Here is a 24991-nt window from a genome sequence, read left to right as displayed (position 1 = left end):
GATCCAGCCAATCTCACCATCCACATGCAGATCAGGAGACTGAGCAGAGAGCTCGCAGGTGCAGACCCGGGGCCAGGGCTCTTGGTCCTCTTTCCCTGCCTCCTGACCTAAAGACAACTTAGACAGGATGGCCTCTGGAGGGTACATCCTGACCTCTTTGTATTTCCCAGAGAAGGCTGCTGTGGCATTACACCTCTGGGGTCCGGTGGGTAAGCAGACAGGGGTGATGAGAAGGAGGAAATGGAAGACCATCAGATGGGAGGGGTCACTAGGCCCTGCCTGAGCTCCTGAGCTTTTGAGTGGACAGTCTGTCCTGACCTGGTCTAGTGGGCCAACTCATCTGTCTATGGTTTTAGATAGACCCAGCTCTGAGACTTGATCCCACATGCGCCTGCTCCCCACATGCTTGCACAAAGCACCAGGAAAAGGGAAGTGAGAGTGTGTTTGAGAAATCCCTGCCCCTGTGCCACACAACACGTTCTAGAGAAGTCTGCTGGAGAGCAGCGGACATCGATCCCTCTTCCAAACCACGAACTTCTGTTTGGATACGTTCCCCACAGCCCACTACTGCCAGTGTCCTCATTGTTGTGAAGTAAATCCCGGACAACCAGAGATTTTCCCATAAATACTGTCTCTGCACAGTGAATATGCTCAGAGAGCTAACCATGGGACTGCAGAGGACGTAGGTTTGGTTCCTGGCACCCACATGGTGGCTCACGACCATCTGTAACTCTAGTACCCTGGGATCTGATGCCTGATTCTGGCCTCCTCAGGTACCAGGCATGTACATAGTGCACAGACATATAAGCAGGCAAAATATCATACACATAAAATTAAAAAACAAAAACCAACCCCCTCCATGCACAGAATATTGACAAAGTAGCAGCTATTCCTTAACCTTGGCATCCTTGGGCTAATTATTCTTTTGCTAGCTGCACAGACCAGTGCCCTCCCTATGTGCGGCCCTGTTTCTGTCCCCTTGTGGCTAAGTCTCAGAGGGCCTCTCCTTGCCAAGGGCCTTCCTGTTCTAGTTTTGTTCCCGTGCCTATGTGTCCTGGTACCTTTCCAGCAACTGCAAACTCTATGTCCCATTACTCCATAGTCTGAGTTATCCACATTGGTTCATCCTTTGTAGTTGGAATCGTCTCTGTAAATAAGCTGCCCACAGCTTATGTCTGAAGGAGTCTTTCTCCATGGTGCTGAAAAACCTCTGTGATGATCTTTTTACATGGTTGCATAATACTCCACTGGGCTTATGTTCTAGAACATTCCCTGGCTGGGAGCTGTGGCCATATGTGGCTTTTCAGTATTGTTGATGGCGTTGTAGGGCCGCCACACCTGGCTTCTGCTGAGTCACCTTCCTGGGAACAAGGTTCTTGGTGGAGAGGGGGTTGGGCACGGGAATAACAAGGGCCAAGGGCAGCTGCTGAATACAGCCTTCACATTCTCTGCAGCCTGGCCTGTCAGTGGGCCCTGTGCCTCCCCCTGCTCGCCCTCCACTCATCCAGCAGCATTTTCCAGAACCTTCCATGAGCTTCACTCCTGTGCTACCACCACCCAGCACCCCTGTGCCCACGGGCCCAAGCCAGCCAGCACCCCCAGTCCAGCAGGTGAGTGTGACACTCCATTTTATCCACTTAAATTGTCCCCTTGTGGGGGATAGTTCTGTAGCCAACGCCTGTGGCTTGGGTGAAGTATGGAGCCTGTGTGAGCATTTAGTGTGTGTGTGTGTGTGTGTGTGTGTGTGTGTGTGTGTTTCAGATCTGTAGTGTGTAATGCAAGGCCTGCACATGGAAAAGTCTACTTACTTCGAATGTTTTAATAAGCTGGCTCCAAATTAGCAGGGGCTTGCTTGGTGGTCTCTGTGTGTTTGTGTGACTGGTATGTGGATGTATGTTATGAAGGTAGTTCACTGTGTGTATATGAGTGTTGTGTGTGAAAATATGCAGTTGTAAAGTTATGAAGATGTATATATGCAAGTGATATGGCTGTGTGTAAATCTGAGTGTGTATGTGGGAGTGTATATGCAGATGAGTGAGTGTGAGCATATGAGCGTGTGTGTGTGTGTGTGTGTGTAGGGGGGGGGTCATTGTGGATTTCTTTTGTGTCTGAGCACAAGACTCCCTTTTCTTCCACCAGCCTCTTCCAATGGCCCAACCACCTACCCTGCCACAGGTCCTGGCCCAGCAGCCCGTGGGCGCTGTCCAGCCAGTGCCCTCTCATTTGCCTCCATACCTGGCTCCAACCTCCCAGGTGGTGGCCCCTGCTCAGCTGAAGCCTCTCCAGATGCCGCAGCCACCTCTGCAACCTCTTGCTCAAGTCCCTCCGAAGGTACATCTGGCCCGTAGCCTGCTCACCCTGCTCAGGACATGGGTTGCAGGTTCATGCATTCACCAGGGGCTACTGGCTAGGGAGGTGGGCCTGGGGCATGGTGTCATACCCTGTGTATTACACGTCTAGTGCTTCATGACTGCTCCTGGGACCCTGGGGACAGTCCTTTGTCTGGTTTCCCTCTCCCTCTGGCTTCGCCTCTGGGATGAGAGTGGTGTAAATAGGGTCCCTCAAGGAATGGGTGAGGCAGCTGTCGTCCAGTTATCTCCTCGATTGCCATCCTGGGTGGGAAAAGGGTTAGTCCAGCCAAGGACAGAACTCTCCTTGTGACCACTGAGTGGCCATAGAAGGCTCTCTGCTTGCTTCAGATGGTCGTCCTGCAGAGCTCTGAGCAGTCACTAGGGACAACTCCTTCCAGGGGCATTTGTCACCACGGATGTCGTTTAGCTGTCTGTCACATGCGTCACAGTGGACCTGTACATTCCTGTGCCCTCATATTGGTACAGAGCTGTAGTGAACATGATGCTTGTGAGCAAGCAGGAAAAGAGCGCTGCTTTAGGGGGTAGCTGTCGGGTCCACAGTGTTTAACCCACCACGTCAGGTACCCCTGACACTAGGAGAACAAACAGAAGGTTTTGGACTGTCTGCTGTTGAGAGGCCGAGTGCCACAGCGAGTGGCATTGCCTCATCTGTCAAAGAAGGTTTATACTGAGAACCCCACAAGGGGTTGGCTTCCGTGGAGTTCACAGGATGAGACTTGAGACTTGATGAGACGCTAGGTGACCGGGCTAGCCTGGTACCTTGGATAGCCTCAAGCCTTTCCAAAGGAAAGTGCTCCGAAGCTCCAGAGCCCTGGGGTCATTCTGTGGTTCCTCTTATCTGAGTGCCCCTGACTCCCTCAGAGCCACCAGCCAGCCCCTTGGAGATTTGGACACACAGGTCTCTCCATGCTGGTGCCCAGGGAGGACCCAGCAGGCAGGTCTCCTGCTTGAACGTGTTTATAATGCTTTCCAGTGACTTGCTGGGAATCATCTCAGCAGCAGCAGCTGTTTGGGAGACTGGGCTGCTTGCCGCTGATGTTGCAGGTCCCAGGATGGCAGCCTGACTAACATGCCACTATACCTTTTTCAGATGCCTCAAATGCCTGTGGTCCCCCCCATCACTCCCTTGGCAGGACTCGACGGCCTCCCTCAGACCCTCACTGATCTGCCAGCTGCAAACGTGGCCCCTGTGCCGCCGCCTCAGTATTTCCCACCCGCTGTGATCTTGCCAAGCCTCACAACGCCCCTGCCCACATCACCGGCCCTGCCTCTGCAGGCTGTCAAGTTGCCTCATCCCCCTGGAGCACCCCTGGCTGTGCCCTGCCAGACCATCGTGCCAAATGCACCAGCTGCTATCCCCCTGCTGGCCGTGGCCTCGCAGGGTGTGGCCGCACTGTCCATCCATCCAGCAGTGGCCCAGATCCCGGCCCAGATCCCAGCCCAGATCCCGGCCCAGATCCCAGCTCAGCCTGTGTACCCAGCAGCCTTCCCCCAGATGGCACCTGGAGACATCCCGCCCTCACCCCACCACACGGTGCAGAGCTTACGGGCCACCCCTCCACAGCTGGCCTCACCTGTGCCTCCTCAGCCTGTCCAGCCCAGTGTCGTCCATCTACCTGAGCAGGCTGCTCCAACCGCTGCCTCAGGGACCCAGGTAAACCACCTGTGGGAGTGGATCAACCTCTCACTGCTGGAGACCCTCGGGGCCAGGCTCAAGAGACTAGAACCATTCCCTTCACAGGGCCATGGCTGCTGTTAGTACCTGGACTCAAGGGGGCGTAGCACTGTCAGGGGGCAGTTCTGTCCTGTATGTGTATGGATGGTTTGCCTCCATGTGTGTGTTTGTACCGTCTGTGTGCCTGCCTGGTGTTGGCAGAGGTCAGAAGAGGGTGTCATACTGCCTGGAACTGGAGTTATTGATGGTTGTGCTTACCATATAGGTGCTAGGGAATCAAACCCAGGTCCTCTACAAGAGCAGCAAGTGCTCTTATCCTCTAAGCCATCTCTCCAGCCCCTGGTTGACCTTGCTTATGAAGAGAACATTGGAGACAGAGGCCTGAGCCAGTGCGGGGCACCTGCTGCCTTCTCAGGAGCTGGAGCATCAGGATGACTGAGGGGTTCCACGTTCCTTCCCTGCCTCTGCTTTGTGGTGGAGGACTCCCCCACCCTCATGCCAGTGCTGGCAGTCCTATTGGCCTGAAGTGGCTCCTCTGTGGATACCAGGACTTGCATGTAGCCCAGACTGACTCAGAGGACAAAGCAAGGCAGAATGGGCATTCCTATTTGAACCGAGAGACAAAGAGACTAGCAAGGGGGTCTGTGTGCTGCTGGGCTGCGGCCGAAAGAGGATTCTTGTGGGACAGGTAACCGCCCTGGTGTCAGGTGATGGTGCATACAGTGTGCCAAGTTGGCAATGAAGGGATGCTGTGGTGCGTAGGGATATGTGCCTTGTGGCAGGAGCCTGCACAGGACATTCATGTTTGGAGTTCCTGTCTATTCTGTTTAAACCCAAATGAGGGGAAGGAAGAACAGACCTGATGCTTCCCTCTTGAGTCCCCTCATCAGAGGCCTTCTTTACTTGGGTGTCTTCCACTGGGGACCTGATGAAGATACTCTCTCCACCTGGCAGCCCCCGCCCCCAACACACACACTTCAGCATCTCCCCATCTGACATTTTCACCTGGGGGGTTCTCCAACCCTGACCTCACCCCAGCTCTGAGCCCTGACAGCTCTGAAGCTGAGGCATGCCCCTGCCATTTGAACCTCGGGTTCCTCTGATGTGGACCAGCACCTCCTGGCTTTGCCGTGAAGAGTGAAGGGTCCAGGGGGAGCACTCTGGTGCCACGTGCCACATGGCTCAGTTTTGTGCTGCTCACTCAGTGTGTATACAACTCCTTCCATTTGATTTCTCACTATCTCATTTCTGGAAGCATTTGTCTTTGGAGATGGGTGGGAGTAGTATTTATTGGCCAGCGGAAAGCATTTGTCTAAAAAGCCAGTGGGAGGAACCACATCAGTCTTGTGTTCTCATTGAGTGAACGGCTAGAATGAGAAGTTGTCAAAGGTTACTAAGCAGCAGGAGAGCAGGGTATTGCACCATCTGTGTGTTCTGGGCCTTGTTTTCTGCTTGGGTTCTGGGGTTGCTACAGACGGGTGGGTTCTTCAACTGGCTGGCTGGTAGAGCTTCTAAAAGTTTATTCTATTCTTAATTTTTAAAAAATTATTTTTGTTTTTAATTATGTGTGTGTCTGTGTTTAGGTATGTTCATATATATGAGTGGAGTTGCCACAGAAGCCAGAGGCATTGGATCCCTATAGAGCTAGAGTTAGAGGCTATCGTGAGCTGCCCAACTTGGATGCTGGGAACCATACTTGGGTCTTTTGCAAGAGCAGTATGTGCTCAACTACTGAGCCACCTCTCCAGGCCTGGTTTTTTACTTTTAAGTGCATTTATTTGTCTATGTTATAGGGGGTGCTGCTCATGTGTGCCACAAGGACAACTTGCAGAAGTTGATTTTTTTCCTTCTACCATACGAGTCCTAGGACTCAAACTCAGGTCATCAAGTTTGGTGGCAAGGCCTTTCCCCACTGAGCCATCTTGCTGACTGTCTTAGTCAGGTTACCATTGCTGTGATAAGAAGACACGATGACCAAAAGCAGCTTGGGGAGGGAAGGGTTTACAGGCTTACACTTCCGTATCACAGTTCATCATAGAAGGAAGTCAGGGCAGGAACCCAAACAGGGCAGGCTCGTGGAGGCAGGAGCTGATGTAGAGACCATGGAAGGGATACTGCGTACTGGCTTGCTCCCCATGGCTTGCTCAGCCTGCTCTTTCTTTTGTTTTTTTTTTTTGTTTGTTTGTTTGTTTGTTTTTTCGAGACAGGGTTTCTCTGTGTAGTTTTGGAGCCTGTCCTGGATTTCGCTCTGTAGACCAGGCTGGCCTCAAACTCACAGAGATCCGCCTGCCTCTGCCTCCCGAGTGCTGGGATTAAAGGCGTGTGCCACCACTGCCCGGCTCATCCTGCTTTCTTATAGAACCCAGGACCACCAGCCCAAGGATGGCCCCACTCACAATGGCTGTGCCCTTCCCCACCAATCACTCATTAAGAAAATGCCCTACAGGCTTGCCTACATCCTGAATTTATGAAGGCATTTTCTCAGCTGAGCCTACCTCCTTTCTAATGTGTCAGGTTGACAGAAAACTCACCAGGACACTGACCCTCTTCTAAAAAGAATTTTTAATTACATTAAGCTTCTAGAAGTTTATTGATGAGCTCGACTGGCTGCCCCACAGGCATCCCTTCCAGCAAAGTGTTCTGAGAGACGAGGTGACGGAATTTCCAGCCTCTTAGCCCACCTGGGGCCGTGGATGGTGTGTTCCCGCACCGAAATCTATGGACCCTGTTTTCTCTTTATCTTACTTTTTACCCCCAAAGAACTGTTGAAGAGAAACACCCACAGGGGAAAGTCAGCCAGAATTCCACATCACCTTGTGCGAGCTGGCAGGGGTTGAGCACTCGCAGGGTGCACTGTGACTGGAAACAGCTACCCCAGGCTCTGAACTGCACAGAAAGCCAGGGGAGCCGGAGGTTGATGTCCCGAGGAGACAGCCGGAGCCCAGCCTACATGCTAAGTGTGTGTTGCATTCTGACTCTTCTTCTGAGTCCCTAGGAGTCTAGGTCTGTGCATTCCCACACGGAAGTGTGTTGGGAGGCAGGCTCATGTCTACATTCCAGTTGTGCTCTAAGACAAGGATTGGGGGAACGTGTGGACCACAGAGAGAGAGAGGCGTCCCTAATCCTCCCAAACCTGTGTGCTCACTGACGTGCCTGGGCACGGCCTCCACCGCTGCTCTCCGGTACCCAGCCTGCGTTCTCCTCCCTTGTGCCCCCAGGTCCTGCTGGGCCACCCTCCTCCTCCGTACACGGCGGATGTCGCTGCTCCAGTGTCTGCTGTGTCCCTGCCGCCTGCTGCCCTTTCCCCTCCTCTGCCAGAGGCTCTGCTGCCCGCTGCCCCCGAGCTCCTGCCCAAGCTCCCCGGCTCCCTGGCCGCCACAGTGGCCGCCGCCTCTCAGAGCGTGCCCACCCAGACCTCGACGCTACTCCCGCCAACAAACCCACCTCTGCCCACGGGGCCTGCGGTCGCGGGTCCCTGCCCTGCTGTCCAGCTCACGGTGGAAGTGGCTCCAGAGGTGTGTGCCCTTGTTCCCCGCTCAAGCCACCTGGGGGCTCGGCTCTAGGGGTGAAGGGGGCACAGCGTGCTCTGGGACAGCTACTCCAAGCCGCTCTGCCTCTCGGTCTCCACGGGCCCACATCAGGAGGGAGAGGATGGGTTTTCCTCAGAGAGTGTGTACAGGGCACTCACAAACCCTGTGTGTCCTTTTAGAGCAATGATCCAAGTAGGTTAGCAATTTGTGGAAAGAAGCAACCCTGGGTTTCAGGAATCTGCTCGCCTCTAAGCCTTTCAAGATCACCCCGCCACACACTGGGCCCTGTGTGGAGAGAGCCTCAGAGGAGGTGGGGAGGCAGGTGCATGCTGTGTCTGGCCTCACCAAGGGGAGGTAGGTCAGCACAATGTAACCCTGTTCTTTTACTCCGGTTTTTATTTTAGGAGCAGGCCTCGCAAGACAAGCCCCCTGGCCCCCCACAGAGCTGTGAGAGGTACTGCTCTGCTTTGCCCTCTGGATGGGTGGGGGGCGCAGGCTTGGGAGCCAGCTTGGCCCAGCCCGGCACTGCTTGGCGCTTTTGTTCAGATCCTGCCCCAGTTTGCCAGGACGCTACCAGGACTTTTAACAGGCGTTGCCCCCCTTTTCCAAATCAGACCCAGTCGTGGCTCAGGGCCCATCTTTCTAGAAGGTCTTTGTTAATCCAGGATGAATCTTGGTTGTTGTCAGCCCCTGCTGGGCAATGGATTCTGGCACTAGTCCTTGTCACTCCAGGTAGAGTTCTGGTTGTCATTGGTCCCTGCTGAGCTGTGGGTCCTGGCACTAATCCTTGTGCTGAGGACATTCCAGAAGGGGAAAGCATTAGGCAGAGTCTCAGTGGCCTCAGGTATGCCTAGACCCAGGTGTTCAGGTTTCTCCTCCTGTGCTCTGGGATGGTAGTGTCCTCCTTATTGAGGTGGGTGTGGGAGGTAGCTGTGGATCCCATCATCCCAGAAGACTGGATGTTGTGTATTCAGGAAGCTCGGCAGACTCCACAGTCCTCACAGCAACTTAAAGTTCCTGATGTCTTGTTTGCTCAGATGGGGAAAATGAGGCATGCAGACCCATTTCAGAGGCAAAAGGCCTAGAGAACCACGATCATACAGCCCGCCACTGGGAAGCTGGCACTTCCCTTGGGCCCATGGGTGGTTCAGGATGGGTACTGGAGGAAGAGAGCTCTCGGGATCCCCCTTGCAAGCTGGGTGCTATCTCTGTAGGTCACAACCCTAGCCACTTAAAGAAGCCCCAAGGCTGGACTGATTAGAGTGGATTTTCTGCTGATCCAGGTATGCTGTTAACATTCTCGGTTTTCCCTCAGCCTTGGAGGTTCCGATGTTACCTCTGGAAGAGACCTGAGTGACGGCTGTGAAGGCACCTTTGGAGGGGGCAGGCTGGAGGGTAGGGCTGCCCGGAAACACCACCGTAGGTCCACTCGTGCGCGCTCCCGGCAGGAGAGGGCCAGCCGGCCTCGGCTCACTATTCTGAATGTGAGTGGCTGTGGTTTGGGGCACATGGGTGTGAAGTCCTCTGCAATCTGATCATGACTTCCTGCAGGTGTGTAACACGGGGGACAAGATGGTGGAATGTCAGCTGGAAACGCATAACCATAAGATGGTGACCTTCAAGTTTGACCTTGATGGGGACGCTCCTGATGAGATTGCCACATACATGGTAAGGCTGGGTCAGGGGATGAGGCCACCTCCTTGAGGTCCTTAGACTCTTGTAGGAGTTAACATGTTGAGTTCGGTGGAGGTGTTTGGGGGCCTCTGGGTTAGGCCCAGAGCCTAACAGCTGTCCCCAGAGCTGTGGGTATCCAGGTAGAAGAATATCAGCTTCCTGCAGGTGGTTTCTGTGTGAGGACAATTCAGGGATGTTAGCCATACCTCTTCCTGTCCTTTAGAAGAATAGGAGGAATTTGCTGGGTGACCTGGATAAGCAAATGGAAACCGTCCCAGCATTAAAGGTCCTGCAGTCCCTGCTTAGAGTTGTCTGTCAGCCTCCCTGGCTTCTGAAAGTACAGACCCAAGCCCTGTACTCCTTCCCTGGTCCCTGTACCTTTGCCAGCGCCTCCACTGCCCGAGAGAGCCCACTGGGAGCACCTTTTTACCCGCAGACTTCTTTAGATTCCTAGCCTGTGTTACCAGAAAATCCTGCTCTGTCCCCGGCACTTAGCCCTACTAGAAGTGGAGAACTTGGATCTGTCTATGAAAGTGAAGAAGACATTGACTGGCAGGATGGACTCACCCATCTTACAGGCCGAAAGAATATATTATAGAGATTGCGCTGTATATTAAAGCTATACCTAGAAATTTCAAGGTATTTTTCTAGAGGAAGCCATCTATCATGGAATATTTGGTGTTATTTAGCTTTTAATATTTCAGCTGTCTTCTGCTATGAAATTCTTGTGGGCCCATACACTGCTAGACCATATTGGCAAACAGTGTAAGCTTCTCAGACTAATCCTCTAGGTAACTAACCTCCACAGAGCCTAGGAGACAGGCAGGCTGTAGATGCATAGCTTTGTTTCTTGTGCAAATGAAGCTCAGACCATCCCTTGCCTTCAGGCCTAGGGGCACTGCGGAGCCACTGACTGAGGACAGTAGGACTTTGTGCTTTCCAAACGTGTGGGATGTGCACTGGCCTGGTCTGATTGAGAGTCGTATGTGGGTAGTCACGGCTGCTCTTGTTAAGATGTTACGTTATGTGATTGTTATGCTTGGAGGAAAGCATTCCACAACATATGTACCTTGTGTTATTTATGCATGTGTGCACGTTGGGTGTATAGACTGTGAGACAACTTTAGGTGCCGTTCCTTAGGCACCTCCTCAAGAGTGGAATTACAAGGATGCCATCACATACGATTTTTCCTTTTTCTTTTTCTGTGTGAGTCCTGGGTATCAAATTCAAGTCTTTGTACTTGCAGGGCAAAAACGTTTCTAGACTGAGCTATAGAAGCACAATAATAATGCAAAAAATGCCCATGAAGTGGTCCCCCAGCCCCTGTCTGCCAAGCTGCCCACTTACCCGGTTTCTGCAGTTCCCCTTCTTGCTCTCACAGCACAGTGATTAGGAATTCTGTGTCCACACGTTCCTGTCCACTTGTTTTCAGTAGCTTGTTGTGTGTGTGTGTGTGTGTGTGTTTGTGTTTGTGCACGCACGCGCACACGAATGCATGTATGTGTGTGTTCATCTTCTCCAGCACCACACATGAAAGGCCCCTGCACAGTTTCTCGGTCAGTTGTTATCTTGTTGAGCTTTGTAAACTTGCATCTTTTTAGTCTTAGGTCCCGGATGCCCTGACCCTCCCTCCTCTCATTCTGTTGTGTTTTTTCTTGTGAACTGTGGAGAGGATTGAATCACACATTTTAAAGCCAAGTTATCGGAAAGCTTTTCCCCAACTAAGCAGGATGTAAGTGCACAGACAGTCCATGTGCAGTCCCTGCTTCCTGATGGCCTCTGCCTTGTTCCCTGTTCCTGCATCGGGGTGGGAGGCATCAGGATGCACCAGGGAAGCACAGGTGTAGATGGTGGGTAGGGTGCTGTGTTAGGTACTTGTCACCAGGGAAGCACAGGTGTAGATGGTAGATAGGGTGCTGTGTTAGGTACTTGTCTCCAGGGAAGCACAGGTGTAGATGGTGGATAGGGTGCTGTGTTAAGTACTTATCTCCAGGGAAGTACAGGTGTAGATGGTGGATAGGGTGCTGTGTTAAGTACTTATCTCCAGGGAAGCACAGATGTAGATCATGGATGAGGTGCTGTGTTAGGTACTTGTCTCCAGGGAAGCACAGGTGTAGATGGTGGATGGGGTGCTGTGTTAGGTACTTATCTCCAGGGAAGCACAGGTGTAGATGGTGGATGGGGTGCTGTGTTAGGTACTTGTCTCCAGGGAAGCACAGGTGTAGATGGTGGATGGGGTGCTGTGTTAGGTACTTGTCTCCAGGGAAGCACAGGTGTAGATGGTGGATGGGGTGCTGTGTTAGGTACTTGTCTCCAGGGAAGCACAGGTGTAGATGGTGGATGGGGTGCTGTGTTAGGTACTTATCTTCAGGGAAGCACAGGTATAGATGGGGTGCTGTGTTAGGTACTTATCTCCAGGGAAGCACAGGTGTAGATGGTGGATGGGGTGCTGTGTTAGGTATTTGTCTCACTGCTGTGACAGATGCCTGACAACAGCAAGGAAGCTGTGTTTAGCTCACAGCATGGTGTTGAAGGCCATGGCAACAGGAGCTGCTCACACTGCATCACAGTCAGGAAGCAGAGAGACAGGAAAGCTGGTGCCCAGCCACCTTTTTCCTTTGCATTCAGTCTGGGACTCTAGTCCACGAACGTGCCTCCCACATTTATGATGAATCTTCCCACCTCAGTATGCCTAAGGTAGGAACTCTATCATAAACGTGCCCAGAGGTTTGTCTCCTACGTGATTCCAAGTCCTTTGATTTCGGTAATATTAATCTTCACAGGTGTTATTCAGACAAGCATTGCCCCATCTGGGACCATCTTACCACTTGAGGGATGCTCCATTGCTTGGGTCGTGGGCTCATTACCCTGGTAGACCGTTGTAAAGAGGAAACCAGATGTTTGAATTAACTTGGCTTTGATTTAAATTTATATTTGAACCCTGAAATTTTAGTTTTTTTCCTCTGTTTTATTTTTAAATTTATTTTTGATCTCTTTAATTTCTTTTGAAAAAGAAGAAACATACACCTATCAGGAAGCTGTAGGAGCTTTTGTTTCATTTTGCACAGATTTAGAACACTCCATATGCTCTTGCATGCCTCTGCCTGTGTCACACACCTCGGTGCTCTGTCTCCTCTGCACTCTGCCCGAGGCTGCCCGAGGGCAGCCTCAGCCTCGCCTGGGAGAGTGGCCGTGCTACGGGGGTTTTGCCTAGGTGGCTGGGAGAATTCTGCACTTCAGCTGTCTCGTTGTAGGAGCTACAGGGCCACCCACCGAGGACGGATGGTCCAGGCATGTGTGAAGCTACACATTTGTATGGATGGGAAGAAATGCTGTGGTTAGAAAGGGCAGAGATACTGGAGACCCCTGGGAAAGAGGAAGCTGACTTCTCTTCTGGAGCTCTTTGTACGGGGAGGGGCAAATCATGCTGAATCTGCCTGAGGTAGCCAAGACACAGTGGGCCAAGGCCACCCACAGGAACATTAAGGACAGTGGCCGTATTCTGGTGAGCCCAGCCCAGAGGCCCTGATATCCAGGCTATGGTGCCTTCCAGTCTCCCCCACATCCCAGGCCTGGGCTGCTTTTGTCCCCACTGCTGGGTGAGGGGTGGAAGACAGTCATTCCACAAGAGCTCCTTGGCCATGAGGAGCCAGCCAGTGAGGCAATATAGAACCGTGGGTTCCTGGACTCAGTCCTGGCCTGCCAGGAGGACACCTTCTGACATGAGCGGATGCTGCACAGCCCTGTGCTTGGCTGCCAAGACCCACGACTGTTATCTGGAGAGATGGAGGTGCTGTTCTTAGTGGGACAGCAGCAAGGCAGGACCAGACATCTACCCAGAGCGTCGGTTCAGCTGAGCCCAGCTTGGCCATCTTGGAAAGAGCTGCCTGGACTTAGCATTTAGAAGAGCCGTGTGGCTATAGGGCAAGAGCTCTGTGAAGATGACTTGTGAAGAAGGTCAGTCAGATTTCTGGGGAAGCAGTCACAGTGGTGCTTCCCTTTAACCTCAGCACTTGGGAGACAGAGGCAGGGTATCTATGTGAGTTAGAGGCTAGCCTGGTGTATGTTGTGAGTTCCAGGACAGCCAAGGCTACTCAGTGAGACCCTGTCTTAAATAATTAATAATAATAATAATTGTTATTATTATTCTAGGGAAAGTAGGTGTGGCTCCTTGTCTAGTGCTGTGTCCCAATTAGGCCCTCTCCACTAGAACCAGGACTGGGGCACCTATCTTTCTTGGAGATTGTTGGGCTAGCCTGGGGTTCCATGACCAGCTCTTGCTCTGGGAAAGCAGTGCCACATGGGACTCTCTGGTTGTGTGGGGTAGCGTTTTCAGTCTCAACTGCGTTCCTGTGTCTCTGGGGCCGTCCGCTTTCTCCCTCGGCTGTTCAGCTCTGACCAGGGGACACAGCCTTTGTCATGCCTTCCCTTGGGACCTAGGGCAGGTTAGAGGTATGTATATCCCCGATAGAGCCCCCATGCAGTCATGGTCTATGGAAGGCTGTCACCAGCAGTCCCGCGTCCCTTTGCAGGTAGAGCATGACTTCATCCTGCCCGCCGAGCGAGAGACATTCATCGAACAGATGAAGGATGTCATGGACAAGGCGGAAGACATGCTCAGTGAGGACACAGATGCTGACCATGGCTCTGACACAGGGACCAGCCCTCCACACCTGGGTACCTGTGGTCTGGCCACGGGGGAGGTGAGAGCCCAGGTCCCCAGGGCATGCTGGTAGATGCAACAGGCAGGAGGCTCAGAAATAAGCTCTCCGTGGGCATGGCTGCTGACCTGCACTCCATTTCCCTCATGCAGGAGAACGGACAGTCCCAAGCCAACGCCCCTGTCTATCAGCAGAACGGTAAGCCTGTCCCGGCAGCTGTCCTGGCGGAGTAGGCAGCCTTAGGGAAGAGCCATTTCCCCGCACCCTCGGTGCCCTAACGCAGGCACTTGCCTGAAGGTCTCTGTTGAGCATATAGCAGCAAGGACTTTGGCCACCGCACCGGAAGGATTGTGGGAGTGGTGATGAGGCTCTCTCAGCTGGTAATGGCCACCCTGTCCCAGCAGCCACTAACTACTAGCTGCCATCACTCCCTTCCAGGCTGGTGCTACAGGCACCCCAAGAACTGAACCAGGCTCTTCTGAGAGTCTGCAGCTGCCAGTGAGGCTCCCCGAGCTGAGTTCCCACCCCATGCCCTTCTGGTTGAGAGGAGCAGATGGAAGCCCTTCCCTAAGGCCTCCTTATCAGGGGGCCTGGAGGGCCACCTGAGTCATAGAGTGAAGCTGTTCAGGATTATAAGTGAGAGCTGAATCCCCTGCCCACTCCTTCTGGAGGAGCCTCCACAGGTGGAATGCACTTCCTAGAGCTTGTCGTGGGGTCTGGTACAGTAGCAGGGTCCCTGGCCTAGAGGTACTGGCTCCCTCTCAGCACCTCTTTATGCTCTGTTTCTCAGTCTTGCACACGGGGAAGAGGTGGTTTATCATCTGTCCAGTGGCTGAACATCCAGCGACAGACACTTCTGAGTCATCACCTCCACTTCCTCTAAGCTCCTTACAGCCAGAAGCCAGCCAAGGTAGGCGTACACAGAGCCCAGACCCCCTTCTGTGGCAACCTAGGGGCTCCCGTCCATGCAGGCCTGTCCCAGGATGTGGTGGGTACCCGGCATCATTCAAGGGGCTGCTGCTGCCACTCCATACTGTCCCCCCAAAGGGCAGCTGACTGGGCCATGTTACCCTTTCTCCCTGTTTTCTCCTGGATCAGCCACCAGACAGCATGGGCTTGAGCTGGCGTATTATCTTCACCGCTCAGGTGATTGTGTGCTGATGGGCTCCGGCCCTTCCTACACAGTGCTACCTAGTGATCCTGCTGCCTGTCTCTGTCACCTTACAGTACACCCACGGTGAACAGGCTCTCTGAACCCTGCTTTGCATGGGGAGGTGGGATTCTGAGACGACCTAATTCTCAGTTGTCACGTGGATAATGGTGCTGTTCATCTCCTCCTGAGGCTGCTTGCACCTATCCCCACAGATGTCTGTAAACTTGCCCTCAGCACTGTTGGTTAAGTCTTGATTTTTATGATACTTAGAAGTCATTGGAACAAACTTAGGTTTAAATCTTCATCACTTGGCAAGAAAGAGCTGATTATTAAATAACTTGGGTTTCCATCATGCTACATTCATAAAAGGATATGTAAATTAGCCTTTTCTCCTTATCATACGTTTCCAGTGAATTCCTTTGTACTTTTGGAGATTTGTTACCACTGGGAAAAGGTCATCTTAATAGTAAAACCCAGTGAGCTCTACACTGAGAGGAGTTGTGTTCTAGCCAGGGGCATGGGCTCAGCCTAGCCTGAGAAGCCAGGGGCCAGCAACCTTCCCTGGAAGACTTACTTTCAAAACGAGGATCTCTTCATACATTCCATCTTCCTCTTCTTACACATGGATGCTCCATGGTCCAAGGAAAGCCCTGTCACAAGGTGGATAAATTTCAGTGTGTCATGGGGTAGGACTGTGGAGTGCCACAGTGTGGCATGTCATTAATGAATAGAGATGTGGGGCTAAGAGTACGGAGTTAAATCCTCACCCTTATCTACATGCTGAGTGATCCTGGAAACTATTCATAGCAAGTTTGTATATGGTGGGGGTCTTGAATGGAGAAGTGGGTGACAGATGTGTTCATTTGAATTAACTATCCACAGAGGAGGACCAAAAAACTTGATGAATTATGAAAATTACACTTTAGCCAGGCAGTGGTGCCACATGCCTTTAATCCCAGCACTCAGGAGGCAGAGCCAGGCAGATCTCTGTGAGTTCGAGGCCAGCCTGATCTACAGAGCGAGATCCAGAACAGAGACCAAAACTACACAGAGAAACCCTGTCTTGAAAAACCAAAAAAGAAAGAAAGGAAGGAAGGAAGGAAGGAAGAGGAGAGGAGAGAGAGAAGGAGAGAGAGAGAGAGAGAGAGAAAGAAAAGAAAGAAAGAAAGGAAGAAAGAAAGAAAGAAAGAAAGAAAGAAAGAAAGAAAGAAAGAAAGAAAGAAAGAAAGAAAGAAAGAAAGAAAGAGAGAGAAAATTACACTTTAAAGGCACTGGAAATCTGAAGACAGTGGAAATGTATCAGACCTTAGTTAGTAGGGAACAGAAACCAGATACAAGACCAGTCTTGGCCCCTTTTCCATTGAGAGCATCTCCCATCCTACAGGAGTGTCTGAATAAGGCTGCAGCTGTCACACTGTAGAGAGAAGAGGTCTAAAGTGCAGGCACTCTGTGTGGCCCTGCTGCAGCTGTGTCCCAGTGAGGGCAAGGCCTGCTGAAAGAGGCAGGCCTGCAGAGAGGAACTCTGGTGCCTAGGGAACTCTATGGGGAAGCAGCAAGTTACGGGGGCCTGCATTTAGCTGAACTTCAAGAGCTCTAGAGCTACAGGAGCACACACCTGAAACCCACTGATTTTCTTTTGTTCTCTGCTGCCTGGCCCTCTTGGCACAGTCATAACATTGGCTGGTTTCTGACCAGTGGTTCAGAGCAGGAAGTCCAAGGGAACAAGAATATCACAAAGGCACAAAATGGGAGAAACCTGGAATGTAGTCTCACTAAGCTGAACTCTTTGATGCACCCTCAGCTGGTGTGTGTATGTGTGCGGGTGGCACCCCAATTAGCATATAAAACTGGGTACTAAGCTAAGGGATAAACCCCACCTAGTTTCCTGACTGGCCTCTAAGTGACTGTACCAGTTTCAAATAGATTAGTCCTGCATAAGTGTTGAAAATTGAACCAGCTTGTAACCATGAGCCGTGGAAAGCAGTCTGCCATTTGCAGGTTGCTACTCCTGGTCATGTTGGCCATCTGCTAAAACAAAAAATACCAGCATTCACCATAGCAGCCAAAAATCTTTAAGGTTTCATATGTTATTCAAAATATTGAGAATAGAAACAAAATTACTTGGCGAGTAGAAACCTAGGAAATGTCAGTCAGCTTCATGGAAAAAGCCAACCTAACCACTGACAAGGTGACACAGATACCGGATGACCCAGAAGCCCAAAGCAGCCATTATAAATGTGTCTGAACAATCATATTCTTGACATAAATCTTAAGAAGGTGTCAGTGAAAAACAGATACAGAGAAGAAACAAATGCATATAAGTTTTAGAGCTAAAAATTAAAATATCCAAATTATCTGACTGGAACACAGGGAAGAAAAGTAGAGTAAAGTAGCAGAGTTTCCAAGACCTGCTGAAGCCTCTGACATGCCAGGGTTCAGGAGAGGAAAACATACAGAAAAAAGATGTAGAGAAATTAATGCTGAAGCACCTCTGTGATTGCCCAGGGGCAGAACCTGGGTCCTCAGGAAGCTAAGCAAACTCCAAGCAGGCGAGACTGGAGAACACCATGCCTGAACACGGCGATAGTCTACTGGAAACTAAAAATGAAAAGGTGAAGGCAGTCAGCAGAATGATGTGTCCCCTAAAGGAAGGGGATATCCACGTGGCTGCAGGTTTCTCAGCAGTAGCCATGATGTCCAGAAGCACGCCGATAGCATTTGAAAGGTGGTGAATGGAAAGACTGATGACCAAGCTCTGTCTTCAGAGAAAATGCCCCTTAAAGACAGAGATACACTGTTGCCATTCTCAAATAAGTTGGCTAAGAGAATTTGCCGTCAGTGCACCTACTTTGCAAGATTCAAGATCTTCAGACAGAAGGGAGACAATCCTAGGTAGTACCATCAGGACAAAGGAAGAACGTGTGTGTGTGTGTGTGTGTGTGTGTGTGTGTGTGTGTAACAGACCATTCTCCTCTTGAGTCCTTTGAAAGGTGGCGGTTGAAACTTCAGACCCGTAACAGCAGATGAGCTGTCCACGTATGCAGATGTGCAACACAGCTGCAGGGAGGCAGGCGAAGAGAGCTCGTGTTCATAAGGCTTCCGCCTTCCAACTGAAGGGCTCTGAGTGAGTGTGTGTTCCAACCCAGTCTAAGAAGATTGCAGAGTTGAAGACGTGCTTTGGAATTCCTAGCATAACCATTAAAAGAATTGTTCAAAAAGATATACTCAAAATCCTAATAGATAAAAATCAAATAGCCTAAAAGAAACAGAGGAAAGAGAAAATGAAGATAAAAAAAAAGTAATCTTAAAAAACAGAGGGGAAGGAAATCCCTAGGAAACAACAGAATGATAGACTTTACGCAGGTAAAATACCATGTCTTGATGACATGGCACAGATGATGAAAATGGGGTAAGAAACCCACAACTTGATTAAGCAGATGTGTCTACGAGAAACTCCAGTAGTGTATTAGGTACACAGATGGGCGAGGGCTGGAGAGGTGGTTAGGAGTGGCGAAGAGCACTTGCTCTTGCAGAGGACCTAAGCTTAGTCCCCAACACCATGCAGTGGCTCACGACTGCCTGTAACTTCACTTCCAGGAGATCCACACCCTTGTTTGGCCTTCACAGGCACCAGGCACACATGTCGAGGTTCACATCTATGTTACATGTGGGCAAACACTCATATACATAAAACTTTTTTTTTAAAAGAAAGTGTGTAAGCCAGGTGGCTGTGGCACACGCCTTTAATTCCAGCACTCAGGAGGCAGAGCCAGGCGGATCTCTGTGAGTTTGAGGCCAGCCTGATCTACAGAGCAAGATCCAGAACAGGCACCAAATCTACACAGAGAAACCCTGTCTTGAAAAACAAAACAAAACAACAACAACAACAAACAAACAAAAAAAAAAAGGTCATGTTCCACATTCACTAAAGAATCGCTTTCCAAAAGCACATTGAGAGCCCTAAACATGAGTGCATCTAGTCACAGAACTTCAAACCTAACAGAACTAAGTCTGGTGTGGTGGCACAAGCCTGCTGCAGTCCTAGCTCTGGGAGTCTGAGGCAGGAGACCACCAGTTTGAAGCCAGCAACCCTACTTCAAAAGAATAAAAATCAAAATAATAAAATCTTACAGGGAAAACCACCAGAACTAAAAGCAGAAGCAGACGATTTGCAACTGTGTTGAGGCCTTCACACCTCTCTCAGGAAGAGAACAACCAGCCATGTTAGCCAGCTTGACCTACTTGACATTTGTAGATCATTCTGCATGGACAGAATGCACTCTTTCTCAGACATGTAGAGCAATTACCCTGAGTTACAAAAAGAAACCCAACATGAAAAAAAGTGGACATTATACTGATTACAATCTCTGATAGAATATAACTAAGAGTTGAGTGACAGGTCATGGTATCTACAGTGAAAAAAAAATAGTCCTAGGAGAGTCAGGACATTTTTGAATGAACGCAAGAATATAGCATTAAATTTTGTGAGATGTAGCTAAAGTTATAAGGAAATACTATAGCACTAAAAAGTTAATAACACAACCTTCTACCTTGAAAAATGAGGACAGTGAACACAGAATAAATCCAAAAGACAGCAAAACCAGGAGAATAAGGAGCAGAAGTCAATGACATTTAAAATGAACAAATAAGTAAAACAGATAAAACCAATGAAGCCAGAAACTGGTTCTTTGGGGAAAAATAAAACCAGTAAAGTTTTAAACCTCTAGTAAAACTGACATAAAAAGATATAAAATATCAATCTCAGGACTGAAAGAAACATAACGGATAAAGGGCATTGTTGGAGATAATGAGCAAGCCTACAGATGTAGACCAAATAGCTTAAATGAGAAGGACTAGTTAATTCTGCAGAATCCACCAACTGCTAAAACTTACCTACTATGGAAAAGATATACCACCCCAGATCTGTTAGAAAGAGAATCAATGGGTCAAATTTCCCTCAAAGGATCCTCAAGCCCAGGCAAACTCCCACACACACTAACAAGATCTAACACCAGTTTTGTAAAATCTCTTCAAGAAATGCCAAAGGGAATAATAACCCTGGGTCACTGAGCAGGCCGGTGTCACCCAATCTCTTTTATAAACTTGAGAAATAATTCCTGCTTTCAGCCTAGGTAGTCTTTTCAATGAGGATGTTGATTAATGGCTTATTCATAGTATAAAAAGTAAACCTTACATCATACACACACAAAAAAATTATTAATACATCAAATATAAAATACTTGATTTTTATGTTCAGTATTTTTACTTGCAAGTGTCTTATTTAATTTAAAATTTAAAAAATCTATAAAGTGCAAAATTGTGTAATTTTTAGAAGAAAGCAGAGGAAATCTATTTCTCCAGAATTTCTTAGCTCAGTGCTTGCCTAGCATGCAAACAGACCTGGGTTCAAACTCCAGGACTACATGTACCAGGCAGGTGTGGGGATGCTTCCTATAATCCTCCGGAAGTTAATGAGGAAACACACAAACCAGAGAGAAGATACCAGCAGCCCATACAACCAGCAATGATTCCCACCCAGCAGACATGAGGAGCTCTTATAGAGGAAAAGGCAAACCAGAGCAGCTCAGTTGATGGGCAGATATGTCATAGGAGATGCCGCATGGCTCTTGTTGAGAAGGCAATCACATTAGTCACATGAAAATACAGTTCAAAACTACACAAAGGGCCGGGCGGTGGTGGCGCACGCCTTTAATCTCAGCACTTGGGAGCCGGAGCCAGAGCCAGGTGGATCTCTGTGAGTTTGAGGCCAGCCTGGTCTACAGAGCAAGATCCAGAACAGGCACCAAAACTACACGGAGAAACCCTGTCTTGAGGGGGAAAATAACCTACACAAAGGATGTTGTTAACAAAAGACAAGACCAGTGCTATGACTCAGTGTGTAACGTGCTTGACATCAAGCCCAGGGACCCCAGTTAGATCCTGGACCTGGAAGGAGAAAACTGGCTTCTGTAAGTTTCCTCTGACTTCCATGCTCCAGCCATGGCATGTGTGTGTGCTTGCATACAAATATAAAAACAAAACGTAAAGACAAAGTTTTGGCAAGGATGTGGAGAAATGGGAAGCCATCTGTACAACTGGCAAGAATGTAAATTGGTACAGATATTATAGGAAGCAGCATGTGTAGTAGAATATTTTAAGGTGTATTACTTTTGTTCATATTGCATTTGTTTATCTTTGTGAAGCTGTTACTGTGCCTGTCTAAAGCACCTTGATGGTCTAATAAAGAGTGGAATGGCCAATAGCAAAGCAGGAGAAAGGGTAGGTGGAGCTGGCAGGCAGAGAAAATAAATAGAAAGAGAACTCTGGGAAGAGGGATTGGAGATCTAAGATCAAGGAGCCAGAGGAGGAGGATGACTCCAGGGACCAGCCACCCAGCTACACAGCAAGCCAGGAAGTAAGAGTAAGATTTACAGAAGTTAAGAGAACAGGAAAAGCCCAGAGGCAAAAGATAAATTGGATAGTTTAAGATAAGGAAAGCTGACTAGAAACTAAGCCAAGCTAAGGCCAGGCACTCATAATTAAGAATAAGCCTCCGTGTGTGAATTTATTTGGGAACTGGGTGGCAGGCTCCCAAAAAAGAGCCAAAAAGAGTAAAAATTCCCAACAACAAGCATACAAGTTCCTCAAGAAGTCAAAAGCAGAACTGTTCCATGATGTAGCAGCCCCATATCTGGGCGTGTTTCAAGTGAATTGAAAGCAAATTCTGGAGGAAATGTCTGCTCTTCCATGTTCATGCAACATCATTTGCAGTGGTCTAAGACGTGGAAACAAATGGAATGTCAGCAGATGACTAGATAAAGAGAAATGTGTATACCTAGTAGACTGCCGTTGAGACATTAAAAAGGAAACCCTGCCATTGGCAGCAGCATGAATGTGCCTGGGGGTGTTGTGTTGAATGAAACAAGCCATTCACAGAAGCACAAGGACCATGTAACTCTACTTGTGGGAGGTGTCTGTATAGTCAGAATCAGAGCAGAGTGGAGATTGACAGGCAAACCATGGCTGTGCAGCAGGTCTGAGGTTTTATTCAGTTATGCAGGCTAGTACCGTGCTGTGTATTGGAGCCTTTAAGAGGGTTTGTTTCATGTTAATTGTTACCATAATCGGAAGTAATGCCTTTACCACTCTCCCAGGGAGGAGAGGAGGAAGGCTCATGAGCATTCACAAATTGCCCTAGGAGGGACACCATCCCCCACCTTGGAGGTGGCTTACCAGCCTCAGTTGAAGCCAGAGGTTCTCTGTGGCCAGCCACATCTCTGGGTGTGCACCTATGGCACCTCTGTACCACCATCTATCGATAGAAGAACATCCCAAACCTCGGACACACATGTGCTCTTTAGAAGACACGCCAGTGCCATCAAGACAACAGGAGGGAGAACTTGTCAGTTATTGACCTGTGGTGAGGCAGGGATGGAGTATCTGCATGGGTCTGGGCACAGGAGAAGGGCTTTGGATGCTGGTAACCAGCCCACTCCTACTGCTTTTTTATAGTTTTCGGTGTGTGTGTGTGTGTGTGTGTGTGTAAGAGACTCTGTGTAGGTATGGAGTTTGCATGTGTCCATGTGGGAGTCTACATGTGTCCATGTGTGGAGGCTGGAGGTTGATGCTCGGAGTCTTCCTAGGGTATTTTTTTTCTTTTTTAAGGCATCCATCTTATTTTTTGAGAAAAGGTCTCTTATAGAACCTGGAACTTCCCAGTTTGGCTAGGCTGGTTGTCCAGTGAGCTCCAGAAATCTACCTGTCCCCCCTACACACACACACATACCCAGTGCTGGGATTATAGGCACATGCCACCATGATTGGCTTCTGGGTAGATGCTAGGGGTCTAAACTCAGGTCTTTATGCTTGCATGGCCGGCACTTTTCCCATGCAGCCAGCTCCTCAGCTTTAGTGTTGCACAGTGTGTCCCTGTCTATAAAAGAGCACAGGGCTTCTGTTTAGAAAGCGAGAAATGGCGAGCTCCAACCCATATGGGTTTGAGACATACCACACCCTGTGCCCTCCCTTCGATTCCCAGCACAGTCCCTGTGACTGCCTTTAGGGCCTTGGGTGCTCTAGCAGGACACTATTGGACTTTGTCTTCATGTGATCCCCTGTAGGCAGAGTTTTTGTCAGGACCACTGGCTCCAAAATAAACACACAGAGACTTAATATTAATGATAAATGCTCAGCCCATAGCTCAGGCTTATTACTAAGTAGCTCTTACCACTTAAATTAACCCATTTCTACTAATCTATGTGCTGCCCTGTGGCTCGTGGCTTTACCTGTTCTCCAGCATGTCTTGCTCCTCCTTCGTCTCCTAGAGACCTCCCAGACCCTGCCCTCCTTCTTCCCAGCATTCTCTGTGCCCTGAAAATACTGCCTGCTTATTGGCTAATCAGCTTTTTATTAACAATGAGAGCAATACTTATTTACAGTGTACAAAGATTGTTCCACAGCATTTCCCCAGCTCCTTCACTCCCAGGATTCTTTGCCAACTCTACGCTCTGAATGTGCCAAACACTGGGCATCTGATGGATTGGAAGATTCTGGGTTCCTCCTTGCTCTGGGGCAAGGATGTAAATATAACTCACTGCTTCACTCAGCGCTTTGTAAATTCATGTTCAAGTTTTGTCCAGCATGGACAAGCAGTGTGGACAGATAGGGGGAAGAGAGAAGGCCATGCCTGACAAGATCTGCAGCCAGATGGTAGGAAAGGGATGGTATAGAACACCATAGCCTACTCTGCAGGAGCAGAGAGCTGTAGGTGAGAGCTGGTGGCAGTGCTGCTCAGCACGGGACTGGGTGGCAGACTGGAACTTGGCCTCTTGGAGGAATAAAGATGAGTTTGTGGGAGCCCCAGCCAGGTCGTCAGTGCGGCCAGGGAAGGACTGGTTAAAGAGGGTCAGGGTAAGTGATGCCAACCATTCTCTTTTTGTCTTCTAGACCCAGCGCCCTATCCAGACCAGCCGTCCTTGAAGGACAAACCTAGTTTCCCAGCTGCCCAGCAGCTCCTGAGCCAGGCAGGCTCCAGCAACCCTCCTGGTGGAGCCTCAGCCCCCTTGGCCCCGTCTTCCCCTCCTGTGACTACTGTAACCCCGGCAGCACCAGCCACCAGCACCGTGCCAGAGTCAGCATCAGGGACTGCCGTGCCGGCAGGGGCCCCAGGGACCCATCAAGGACCAGCCAGTATCCATGAGACCCACCAGCCACTGGTCGAGACTCACCAGTGTGCTACCCAGCCCCTCAGCACTGGCCAAGGACCTTGCACCCCAGCTCCAGAAGCCTCTCGCTGCTCCACGGGTCTGGGGGAGCCCGTCTCAACCAGGGAGGTCAGCACTATAGGGGAGCCCCTGCCTGCTTCAGTGCCAGAGCCCAGCCCCCCCATCGGGGCCACACAGCCCGTGCCGGGTCAGCCACCACCCCCGCTGCCCAGCACAGTGGGAGCTGTCAGCCTGGCAACTCCCCAGCTCCCCAGTCCCCCCCTGGGGCCTACTGCTCCCCCACCACCCCCCTCAGCCTTGGAATCCGATGGGGAAGGGCCACCCCCTAGGGTAGGCTTCGTGGACAACACCATCAAGAGCCTGGATGAGAAACTGCGGACTCTGCTCTATCAGGAGCACGTGCCCACCTCCTCAGCCTCGGCTGGGACTCCCATGGAGGCAAGCGATAGAGACTTCACCTTGGAGCCCCTGCGAGGAGACCTGCCCTCAGCTTTGAGTGACAGGACCCCAAGCCTCCCCCAGCAGGCCCAGCCCTCAGTGAGTAGCTTGACTCACCCCAATACACCCTCACTGGTTGTGGCTGGAGGTGGGCAGGCATCCTAGCTATGCAGGTCCTGGTTGGCTCTTGGTGGCGCACCTGTGGGGTGTGGTGCCGGGCGGCTCAGATCAGTTGTTCATATGGAGGAGGCAGGGCAGGCTAGG

General features: G+C 50.3%; 1 protein-coding gene across 20 annotated transcripts in view; it reads left to right on the top strand.

The window, feature by feature from the left end:
- Wnk2 (WNK lysine deficient protein kinase 2) overlaps window positions 1–24991 on the top strand; it is a 114386-nt gene that overhangs the window by 66904 nt on the left and 22491 nt on the right. For all 20 annotated transcript variants that reach the window (XM_076573284.1, XM_076573296.1, XM_076573289.1 and 17 more), the window contains exons 10-20: window positions 1455–1610; window positions 2140–2331; window positions 3463–4026; window positions 7266–7562; window positions 7982–8031; window positions 8893–9061; window positions 9129–9245; window positions 13784–13954; window positions 14065–14110; window positions 14703–14822; window positions 24012–24826. In XM_076573284.1, coding sequence (XP_076429399.1) covers window positions 1455–1610; window positions 2140–2331; window positions 3463–4026; window positions 7266–7562; window positions 7982–8031; window positions 8893–9061; window positions 9129–9245; window positions 13784–13954; window positions 14065–14110; window positions 14703–14822; window positions 24012–24826 — 2697 coding nt within the window. The remainder of the gene's footprint in view (window positions 1–1454; window positions 1611–2139; window positions 2332–3462; window positions 4027–7265; window positions 7563–7981; window positions 8032–8892; window positions 9062–9128; window positions 9246–13783; window positions 13955–14064; window positions 14111–14702; window positions 14823–24011; window positions 24827–24991) is intronic.

This window comes from Peromyscus maniculatus, chromosome 5 (assembly GCF_049852395.1).
Source record: "Peromyscus maniculatus bairdii isolate BWxNUB_F1_BW_parent chromosome 5, HU_Pman_BW_mat_3.1, whole genome shotgun sequence".
NCBI lineage: Eukaryota > Metazoa > Chordata > Mammalia > Rodentia > Cricetidae > Peromyscus > Peromyscus maniculatus.
This window is presented reverse-complemented; position numbering and strand designations above follow the sequence as displayed.